Raw genomic sequence first — 12,571 nt, 5'->3', positions numbered from 1 at the left:
TCTATTAGGTAATAAATCATAAATTATATATATATATATATATATATATATATATATATATAATAAAAACATTAGATAGATTATAATTAATTTATATGATTCTAAAATTACATATATACATATATATAAAATTGTTTTAATTATATTTAAATATTTATCTAATTACACATAAATAATTATATAATAAAATGTTTCAATTTTATGCATTATATATATATATATATATATAAATAATACAATCAATAATATTATTTATTTTCCATATATATTTTTCATAATAATACATTATATAATATTACACATAATGTAATAATATAATAAATATTATTCTCAAAAAATAGGAAAAGTTTAAAAAAGTTTAAGGTAAGTAAGACTTTTAGTAAAAGGTTTAGTAAAAGTGTTAATAAACTCTCAAAAAAATCTGTATATCATCATGAATAAAAAGATCAAATGATTTCTATTCATCAAAAAATCCTGAAAAAAAAAGTTTTCCACAAAAATATGCAGCACAACTGTTTTCATTGATAGTAATCAGAAATGTTCCTTGAACAGCAAATCAGCATATTAGAATGATTTCTGAAGGATTATGTGACACTGAAGACTGGAGTAATGATGATGATAATTCAGCATTTAAATGCAAAACAGATATTTTAATAAGAATATTTGTATTTGTATTTGTAATCATATTTTACAATATTGCTGTTTTTACTATATTTTAATCAGTGAGCACAAGAAACTTCTTTCAGAAACAAAAAAAAAAAACAAGAAAAAAAACCCCAAACTACAAACATGCATTCTGACATTTTGTAAGATCTCTATCATTAACTGAAGCTTTGTTCTCTCTTTCCAACTCCATTCTTGTGGTCGCTGTTGAATGTAACACAATGTCTGTCAAATTAAAACAAGTGCATTTAGTCAGCCGTCACTCCTAATCATTCCCATTAAAGCTCCATATGGGAACGTCATTTCATCTGACATGCGCTTTGAACCGCCTCCGCTGGCTGATCGCGCGTACACATGCTTTCAATGCTCTCCTTATTGCTGTGTGAAACAAACTCACGGCAAAGATATTAACAGGAAACACTCATTTATAAGACTTCAAGCCAAGAGGATTATGCTGTCTGCATAATCACATAAATAATTGGTAAAATCATTCATCCCTTCTGTATAATTAAAGATGTCTCCGGGCCACACGGCTGTTGGATGAAGCTCATGCAAACCTTTTGTTTTCAAATCGAGTGTTTCATAATGTGATACAGTTTTTACTCTGATGCCAGAGATATAATTGTAATAATTGCCAGTGTTGCCATTGTTAACAAAAAGTTTAAAATGATTTTTGTTAAACGATATAGAAATAAAATAAAACAATATTAGATGAAGAAAAATTTTAATAATAAAAATATAAAAATATAATTTTTAATTTTATAGCTTTACATTTATAATTAACAATTTATATAATTTATTCATAAATAATGAAGACATTAGATATATATTTTTTTATTTTAGTTTTTGTGTGCTTTAAATGTATATATTTAATTTCTATAATTTATTCTAAAGAATGAAGAAATTATATATTTTTTGTTTTATTTTTTAGTTTTAAATTTATATAGTTAATCATTTCTATAATTTATTGTGAACAATGCATAAATTATATATTTTATTTTTTGTTAGTTTTCTTTTTTAGTTTTAAATTTATATAATTTATAATTTCTATAATTTATTGTAAAGAACGAATAAATCATATATTTAATTTTTTATTTTAGTTTTTTTGTGCTTTAAATTTATATAATTAATCATTTCTATAATTTATTGTGAAGAATAAAGAAATTCTATATTTAATTTTATGATTTTTAGTTTTAAATTGTTAAATATTAAATTTACATTTAAATAGTGCTTTAAATTTACATAATCAATCAATCAATCAATCAATCAATCAGTCTATCTATCTATCTATCTATCTAGATAGGTATGTAACAAAATAAAACTTAAATAAAAATATAAATTTTATTTAAAGTTGTATATATAAAAGACGTAACATTTTGTGTGTATATATATATATATATATATATATATATACACACACACACACACACATATATACACATATATATGTATATATGTGTGTATATATATATATATATATATATATATATATATGTGTGTATATATATATATATATATATATATATATACATATATATATATATACATACACACACACACACACACAAATGTTACGTCTTTTATATATACAATTTTAAATAAAATTTATATTTTTATTTCAGTTTTATTTTGTTACATACCTATCTACATATATACACATATACACACACACACACACAAACAAAAGGTTTTATATTTTATAGTTATATATATAGTTATAAGATTAATTATATAAATTTGTATAAATATAAAATCAAACTAGTACATACATGGTCAGACCATATCAACAGGCAATAGATGCAATACATTTTTTTTATGCTGACTACTGAGTCATTAGCTTAGTAATTTATAAGGTTAAATTTGCTGCCTATGTAGGAAACAATAGATCCATGGTAACAGCGGAATTACTGGAATATGTTCTTAATACCGTTTGGAATTACTAATAAGGTCGAGCTAAATTGCTTTACTCACAAATCGTGACCTTTAAACTTTATCTTTAAAGAGACTTTATAACAGGCCTGTAGTGAATAGCAGTCCTAATGAGCATTAACTTGTTTTGACATGATCAGCAGTTTTTGTTTACTTGCAGATAAACCTTATTTATTCAGACCAACAACTGCATCAGCAATTTTCCAACTTATTCTTACACTGTAAGTGTGGTGTTGCGGTCAAACCGGGACATTTATGCATGGGCAGAGTGACCAAAATCTCATCACAATATAGCTGTTCTTCCTGGAAATTCAGCATGAGATTGAATCATGTTGATGTCCGTTACTTGGATAATACGGTCAATTAAACACATAATAAATGAATGGTACTTCATCTAATTTGATTTATCTTCTTTTTTGATTCGTAACTTGATGGATGCAAACCAGAAGACATTTAATCACAAATATGTGATACGTTTAGCATTAAAGCAAACACAGCTTCACATTTTTAAAACCAAAAGTATTGTAGTAACACAAGAATGCCTGTTTTTGGATAATACAGAAAATTAAATACTTCATAAGGGTATCATAAACCTGAAAAGATGTCAATTCACACCATTTTTCTTTAAATAGATTTTTAATGATATAAGGCATTTGCGTCATTTGGAGCGACCACTCGTCATGTGGTGCAACCAATAACAGGAATAACTGTATTAAATAAAAAATAAAATATCTCATTTCTGTGGCTAAAATATGAATCACTGCTACAGCATGCTTACGTGAATGGTATTTTCAAAACACTTTTATCAGTTTTATGCAGTTTACAGGAAAAATAAGTCTGCTAACTACATTTAAGAAGGCAACTCTAAAATTATAAAACAAAAACATGAGATCATTATTTACAAAAACTCAAAATGAATGCAAATACTTGGTTTCTAAACACTTTAATTATTGAGAACATCTAAAAAAAAAAAATGTTAAGCATGTTAAGGAATTTAATTTAATTTTTATACAACTCATGGTCGCACCACATGACATTTTTTAAGGCTATGGCCAATACATTGAGATGAAAAAAAAACACTAAAATAATTTAATTTTATATTTTAATATGATTTTTTTTGTGTATACAACATTCATAATTTGTATTTTAAAATACAATATTTTGTAAATTGGCCTGTTAAAAATCCTTATACGTCAATAAACCATAAATGAAAGAACTTAACAGACACAAACTAAAAGATAAGATTATTAATAACAAATATCTTCTAAGTGTGCCAGCAGTGTTCGTTTAGTATTATTTGTTAGTGTTTATTCATTAATAAGCTTAATTTTTTATATTTGAAGAATATATATATATATATATATTATATTTGTTATAAATAATATTTGTCTTATATATGTATGTATATATATATATATATATATATATATATATATATATATTTTTTTTTTTTTTTTTTTTTTTTTTTTTTTTTCTATTGAAACATTTGAGCCAAATGTGTCACAATATTACTACACTTTTTTTTTTTGGTAAATGCAAATCTGGCCTTTTCTAACGAATTTCTTAATCTTAATGTTATTCTAAATTAATAAAAAATATCTTTGTAAATCAAAATATAACAACTTGGTCTGTCTGTAAAATCACACCATCACAAATTCATCTTTTTAATTTCTGATGGATTTTCACATTAAAATGAGTATGTTTGCTGCTTTGGATTTAAAAGCTTGCAGCTTAATTTCCCAAGCAACACATCGAATTCAACCTTGAATGCATTGTAAGTCACTTCTGATAAAAGCTTCTGCCAAACGCACAAATGTAGTAACTTTGAGATTTATCAGTTCATAATGATGTGATTTTTGACTCCAATATAAAGTTCGAGCTCCCAGCGGGACTTTAATTCAGCCCGCGCCGCAGAGAAACAGATTTGTTTGCCGTGGCTCAAAGACGAGAGCTGCAGTTCAAACCCGCAGATTCTGTTTCCATTTTAACTTCAGAATTAATAATCCAATTTATGTGATGGGCCACAACTGCACAGAAAACACACACGTCATGCCGAGACGAGAGAGCGGCCCACCGAAAGCCTTTTTGTTTATGTGTATGCTATAACTTATCAGGACCAGGTTGCAGCATTTACAAAACCTAACAAAACGAGTTCCTTAAACGACATCATCGTCCAGGAAGTGACGTAATTTTGGTGGGAAAACAACAGCACTTACATCTGTACTGATTAGCAATTGATTTGATAAGGTCTGTGGTTTTTCTTTTGTCACTTTATAGGCTACACACCAGTTCATAACTGGTATAATAGTATTAAAAAAAGGTCAAAAGATGGTCAAATGTATTTTTTAACTTACCGTGAAGGGAAGTCGGTCATGAAGAGCTCGGGCACCAGCTCCTGTAGTGGGACGGGCTGTTTGGAGTGGTTGGGGCAGCTGATGTGCTCCTTCTCCACGGCTGCCAGGACGCAGTCCTCCATGTTGAAGTAGTGGACGGTGCTGTTATTAGAGCCAGACAGAGGCAGCGGGTCGGACAGTCGGGATCCAGAGCTGCAGTACGGACAGGGAGCATACTGCTCAATGAGACGAGAGCCGTCGCTCTCGCTGCCCGTCAACGCTGGACAAGGAGAGATCATCATGTGCATGTTAATGATAAATGTATGTATATGGATGCTCATATTTAGATAAAAAGACATTAATCATGGGAGATTTTAAAGGTCATAGTTATTAAAATGCAGCTTTTTAATTCACTTTTTCAATAATAGCTAGTTAGGCAGAAATGATGGTTCCTCATAAAATAAAATAAATAAAATAAAATAATTTGTAAAATAATTTGTAAAATAAACTTTTTGCTACATAAACAATAAAAAGGAAAAAAACAACATGAAAAAGAACATTAAAAATAATTTAATTAATAAATACATAAAACACCAATTTAGGTAATTTCTGAGCAAATGGTCTATCAAGATGTAAACTATTATTATTATTATTAATAATAATAATAATAATAATAAATTAAGAATAAATAATTAACAATTAATAAATTAAATTATTTATTAATGATTAAATAAATACACAAATCACCATTTTAAGAAATCCTGAGCAAATACATAAGTATAAAGCTGTATATAATAATAATAATAAACAAATAAAAATAATAAACAAATAACCTTTTAAGTTATTCCTGAGCAAATACTTAAATATCAAGCTGTAATTAATAATAATAATAATAATAACAATAATAAACAATTCAAAATAAATAAATCACCCTTTTGAAAATAACATAAATCTTTAATAATAATAAACTATTAAAAATAAATAATAAATAGATAAATAAACCTCCCTTTTAAAACATTTCTGAGCAAATACATATATACTGAGTGTATATTCAGTGCTGTCAAAAGGCTGAAAAATCACATGATTAAAACACGCACACATACAATCAGCATTACATGCGCGTGTTAATAATCTCATACAGCAGGGGTTTGTTTACCCACAAACATTTGTGTAGAGTGTGACATGTGAAGTGCTGCTGGGTAACGGCTGAATGCAGCAGGTGTGTGCTGTAATTAACAGGCTTTATGTGGACTAATGAATCAATCACTGCGGCTGCATAAACTACGGTCTGACTCCTGATCACATCTATAGAGTTTAGCGTGTGTTTGTGTTCGCGCTGCACCTGTGTTGCTGACTGACAGCGTGTTAATACTGTGAAGCAGCTCGGCACTGACGCACAGCAAACTCCCACAGTGCAACATTAACGTCTGTGCGGCAACAAACAGCTGCACGTCCATATTAATACCCTACGGTTACGGGTTTAGGATGTTTGTTCATCACCTTGACACTCTCATTATGACACGATTTATGACACTGTTTTGTTTTCTGTTGGACTTCCGTCTTATGACTGTTTTGCATGTTTTATCATCTTAGCCTAGTACTGTTTTTCAATACAGCTTTCATCTGGAATAATTAAATGTTAAAAAAAATGTGATGCACATTTTATATTGATGCAATAGCTCACGGTGCATGGAAGAACTGCACTGCACTGCATTGATGGTAAATGTTTGATCAGTTGCATTCACTGGGAATGTCTATATTACACCAACAAATTCAAGCTACTGTGCACGAGATTTAATATATCAGAGATCTGATTGAGAATAATATCTGGAGGCGTCCTCACCAGGAAACCACTGGTCTATGAGAGCGTTAACGTGATCTGTGATGAAAGCCATCGCTGAGAAATCCCTTGTCTCCGACTGACAGATAATCTTGATGCCTCCGCTTTTCTTTTTCTTCCAGTTCAGGTCAGACGACTCTACGCTGTGGACGAGAAACAGTGTTATTTTAGTATTTTTTAGATAATATTATACATTTTTTAATATTTTAAATGATCATTTAATTTGTAAATATTCACTGAAATTTTTGTTTAAGTTTTAGTAATTATGTTATGTGCTTTGTTCATTTATTCAGTTATTTTTATTTACTTTTTTAGTTGGTTATTATTATTATTATTATTAATATTATGTTTTTCAACCTTTTGACAACACTCACTAAACATCTTGATATTTATGTATTTTCTCAAAAATTGCATGAAATAGCAATTCATTAATTTTATTGTTTATTTAGTAGCATTTATTGATTGATTATTTACGTTATAACACATGTACCCTTTGCAGAGGAGGTAATCCCATAATGTTTTGCAGCGAACTCGTAGTCATAGCAACATTTCAATTTTTTATTTAAGTTTAGTTTTTCATCTAAATAATATATAGAGAGATCATTTTTTTATTTTGTTGTGCTTTTGTCATTTTTATTACTTTTAGATTTTCAGAATGTTACATTTGCTTTAATTTGTTTTTATTTCAGTTAGTCGTCAAAGCAACATTTCAATTTATTTAAGTTTAGTTTTTCATCTAAATAGTATATAGAGAGATAATTATGTTTTTAAATTTTGTTGTGCTTTTGTAATTTTTATTACTTTTTGATTTTTTTAAATTTTAGATTTAGCTTTAATTTATTTTTATTTCAGTTAGTCGTCAAAGCAACATTTCGATTTTTCTTTTAAGTTTAGGTGTTTTATCTAATTAATAAATAAAAAAAATTAGCTTTTGTAATTTTTATTACTTTTTTATTTTTTTTATTTTATATTTAGCTTTAATTTATTTTATTTCACTCGTATTTTCAGTCGTCAAAGCAACATTTAGATTTTTTTATTTAAGTTTAGGTTTTTCATCTTATTAATAAATAGGAAGATTATTATTTTTTAAATTTTTGTTATGCTTTCATAATTTTTATTACTTTTTTATTCATTTTTATTAATTTTATATTTAGCTTTTATATTTACAACATTTAGATTTTTCATTTAAGTTAAGGTTTTTCAATTAATTAATATATAGAGAGAGATTTTTTAAATTGGTTATTATTATCATCATTTATCTACTTGTTCATTTTATTTATGTATTTTCTCAGAAATGGTTTAAAATGATTATTTGTAATGATGGTAATTCATAAAATGTTATCTTTATTTCAATTAGCAAAAACATGTTATTAGTTAAAGGGATATTTCACCCAAAAAGAAAGAAGAAATTTTTGAATAAAGTTTCACAAATATTTTTAATAGCTTCATAACATTATGGTTGAAGCACTGATTTCACATGGACTATTGATGATGATGTCCTTACTAAATAAAAATATAATTTATATTAGCAATTTATAAATAGACAAACCCTTACTAACCTCAGATATCCTCCGTCAAAGGTGACTAGCAGCCCTTCTTTCCAGTAGATGGTCTGACTGCGACGGACGCGGAAGGTGCTGCAGCGATTGCGCTGCTGGTTTCCTGCAAAGCTGTAGATCACCGTACTTCGGTTCCTCTGGTTCTTCGTGGGCTTTTTGGTCTCAAATGCCTATTATGAAAAATCACAAAGACAATCATCAAAACCAGTCAAACGAAACCAACCAAAACTATGAACAGCGATCGGCTTCAATGACACTTTCACCTGAGAACTACAAATGTTCTCAGGACAATGTGGCATTGATAAAAACAAAGAAAAATGGTGTCAATATGCAAAAGCTTTGCCAAGATAATGACTCACTTCCCGTTTGGTGTAGCTGCCAGCAAAATTGTTTAGGCTTTTCTGGAGAATAAAATCCAGTAATTGTATTTGAGTGGTTTTGTCTTTGTCTGTGTCTGACCTGAACCAATTTTGCTGAAGATTCACGAAAGCAGAACACTGAAAGAGGAAAATCGAAACAAACAAAACCACATGCAAAACTGGTCCAAAATAGTAAAAAGTGGGACCTCAGAAATACATGAAATTTTCGCGAAAGATTTTAACACTTGGCACTGTCACCAAACTGGTCTCATACAATGATTCATAGCAATTGAAGCATTAATCTAATGTAACAATATAATATAATATAATATAATATAATATACTATAATATAATATAATATAATATAAAACAATTATTATAATTCTTACACAGTCATATTAGACATACATGTAAAAATTATCTAAATAAAATTATATTATTTTTCTTTAATTATTTTTATTTTTACGGAAAAATATCGCAAAAATAAGTAAAAACAAAAATAATGATAATTTAATATAATATAATTTTTATAGTTACACTATTAATAATACACCTTGTAGCCGGATTTTTATTATATTATTTCTATTTTATTAAAAAAAATTTGAAATATTTTTATTTTGTATTATATTATATTATATTATATAAAACTATTATAATTATTACACTAATGCTAGACATAAATATAAAAATTATATAAAATTATACTATTTTTCTTAAATGATTTTTATGTTTACAGAAAAATATCACAAAAATGGCTTTTTTAAGTAAAAACAAAAATAATGAAAATCTAATATAATATAATTTTATAGTTGCACTATTAATATTTATAATAAATTTCTATTAGATTATTTCTATTTTATTAAAAAATATTTTGAAATATTTTTATTTTGTATAATATTATATTATAATATTATATAAAACAATTATTATAATTATTACAGTAATGCTAGACATAAATATAAAAAAATAAATATAAAATTACACTACTTTTCTTAAATTTTTATTTGTTACAGTAAGTAAAAACTAAATAATGATAATTTAATATAATATAATTTTTGCACTATTAATAATACAACTTATAGTCAGATTTTTATTAGATTATTTTTATTTTTTAAATTATTTTATTTTGCATAATACAATATAATATAATATAATATAAAACAATTATAATTATTACAGTCATGCATAAATATAAAAATGATGTAAAATTATATTATTTTTCTTAAATGATTTCTATTTTTATAGAAAAATATCACAAAAATAGAGTTGATTATAGTTGCACTATTAATAATACAACTTATAGTTGGACTTTTATTATTTTTTTATTATTTTTATTTAATTTTATTAAATATTTTTTTTAAATATTTCTTATTTTGTATAATATAATATAATAATATTATTCACATTGTCATAATTATAGTCATAACATTGTTTAATATTTTTAATCATTGTTTAATATTTATATCACATAGAACTTTTTAGACATATTATAAATAAAAACTATTATTGTTATTATTATTATATATTACTATTATTCTTTAATACATTATTTTTTTTATATAATAGACAAACTTTTGGAATAAATAAATAAATAAATAAATAAATAAATAAATAAATAAATAAATAAATACATACATTTTCTTTGTAATGTGACTTTCTTACACTCAAAAAAAAAAAAAAAAAAAAAAAATGGCAATTATATTTTTCCCCAAACAGCCATATACACATAACCAAATTTTGCCTTTTTTTTGTATAGGGCTATTTAGGGAAAATTTGCCTGCAAAAGCGTGCAAAGCGTCTTACCATGCAGTTTCACAGATTGCTGTGGGCTCCCAGTCTGAAGCACTGTCAGCGTGTGGCCTCTAATTCTATGCTTGCAATGACTGTAATTGACTGACTTTTATTGGTCAGTTAGCTTGTCATCTCAGAGTGTGTGTTTACCTGCACGTCCATCTGGTTTAAACTAATTAGCATCCTGGCTATAAAGCGCTCCCAGAATCCCGCGGGAACGAAGCTCATCTTGAAATGCCGCTGGATGGCGTTGTTGCTCTGGTGCCGAAAGCCGTGGATGTCCAGGGCAGGTTTGGGGGGCAAAAGGTGTGGCAACAAATAACTGAAGAAAAAGAGAGAAAAAACTACTTCTGAGGGAAAATTTGAAGTTTGAAACACTGCACACTTAACAAGCGTAAAAAGTTTGGAAAATAGAAAAATGGAAGTAGCCATAGTTTTTACCTGTTGCTTGCGACTGGTAGAGCGATCTCAAACTTGGCCAGGAACTGGAAGTACTGTTCTTCTGTTTGCTGGGTGAATCCGGTGCCCACCAGCAGCATGCGCAGGTCCTCGGCCTTGATGACCCCGTTACGGGCGACCGAGCGCGAGCCTCTCAGGTTGATGATACGCTCCAAACACTCGGACAGCCACACGGCGTCCAGGAAGTAGAGTTTGCACAGGCCGTGACTGGTATCGGAGAAATGCAGTATGGTGCCGGTCTCGATGAGGAAACTGATCGCTGTGTGATTCACAAAAAACAGCTGTAATGCAGTGATATTCAGCCCACTGAATCCTCTTCCACTTGAAAATACATTCGATTACAGCATTTAAATGTTGACTTAAATGTGAGGAACTGTGAAAGAAAAAATCTAGGGATCCACAGATACAGAAAATTATCAATAATTACATAACTAATGTCATGGGTGATTTTTTTAAAACTGTATTTGAAAGGCTTAATATGCTAAAGAAAAAAATTAAGTTTGAATAAGAAAAATATCTGCCATAAACCATTAAAAAACCTTGAATAAATTTATAATTTAGTGAATAATAATGAACTACTTCATAAACTAAAAAAGAGAGAGATTAGAGAGATTTATTCATTATGCTTGCAATAGTGAAATTAATTTTATTATCATTAAACTATGGCATAAATAAATAACCACTGGAGTAGTTTGCAGTGGTAAATGTAAATTATTATCATTCAACTATTTCATGAATAAATAAATAAATAAATTTTATTTGTTTAATTTGCAATAACAAAATGCTGTTCTTTACTATTAAACTATTCCATAAATAAAAGATAAATACTAAATCAGTATATCAAATAAATCAATAAATAAACATGTTTGTATAAGAAAAATTATTAGCTGTAGATCAATGCAATAAAGAAAATTACATCTATTCAGTCAATTAGCCTAATAATTAAATTTAAATAAATGTAATAATAATTTAGTAATTCAATTAAAAAAATCCTTACTTCATATACAATAAAATATATTAAAATTAAGAATATAAAATATAAATACATTTCTAAAAATATATATATATATTTTATGAAAATTATATTATTAATATATATATCAAAACAGCTAGTATGTTCAGTCTTATTTTCATAATAACTTACGCACTACCGCAGATAATATTTAATTTGTTTAAAATACTTCAAAAAGATAAGTTGTTAAGATAATTAACAATAGAATAGAATTATGTATTTTAATCTATTTAAAACATCTTTTAAAATAGATTATTAACAAATATTTATATTGAAAATAGTGTTTGTTTATTTATTTGTTTATGGTTTTATTTTAATAATAAACAAAATATATTATAAATAATATATAACAAACGTATATATATTTATTGTTTTCATTACCTGTCTGCAGATCATTCATTATTATTCACAAGCTTTTTTTAATGGTTTATGACAGATATAAGAAAAAAAAATTATTCAGCTGGTTAACTTGATAATTAAACTTAAATAAATTTAATAATCATTTAGTAATTAAATGTATACTTCATACAGAATAAAATATATTACAATTAAGAATACAAATATAAATACAAATAAATCAGAACAAAAATACAAATATGTATCTTAAAAACATATTTTAGTAAAA

At 26.7% G+C, this 12,571-nt stretch overlaps 2 protein-coding genes across 4 annotated transcripts in view; one reads left to right on the top strand and one right to left on the bottom strand.

Annotated features, from left to right (window-relative positions):
* Window positions 1–12,571, bottom strand: part of lrrk1 (leucine-rich repeat kinase 1) — a 105,306-nt gene that overhangs the window by 44,422 nt on the left and 48,313 nt on the right. For all 3 annotated transcript variants that reach the window (XM_051113596.1, XM_051113597.1, XM_051113598.1), the window contains 5 exons: window positions 10,917–11,193; window positions 10,626–10,797; window positions 8,325–8,494; window positions 6,769–6,908; window positions 4,947–5,205 (listed from right to left, as the gene is read on the bottom strand). In XM_051113596.1, the coding sequence (XP_050969553.1) occupies window positions 4,947–5,205; window positions 6,769–6,908; window positions 8,325–8,494; window positions 10,626–10,797; window positions 10,917–11,193 (1,018 nt within the window). The remainder of the gene's footprint in view (window positions 1–4,946; window positions 5,206–6,768; window positions 6,909–8,324; window positions 8,495–10,625; window positions 10,798–10,916; window positions 11,194–12,571) is intronic.
* The window catches only part of snrpa1 (small nuclear ribonucleoprotein polypeptide A'), a 199,101-nt gene that overhangs the window by 170,981 nt on the left and 15,549 nt on the right, over window positions 1–12,571 (top strand). The gene's annotated exons all lie outside the window — the stretch shown is intronic.

Source organism: Labeo rohita, chromosome 7 (genome assembly GCF_022985175.1).
Source record: "Labeo rohita strain BAU-BD-2019 chromosome 7, IGBB_LRoh.1.0, whole genome shotgun sequence".
NCBI lineage: Eukaryota > Metazoa > Chordata > Actinopteri > Cypriniformes > Cyprinidae > Labeo > Labeo rohita.
This window is presented reverse-complemented; position numbering and strand designations above follow the sequence as displayed.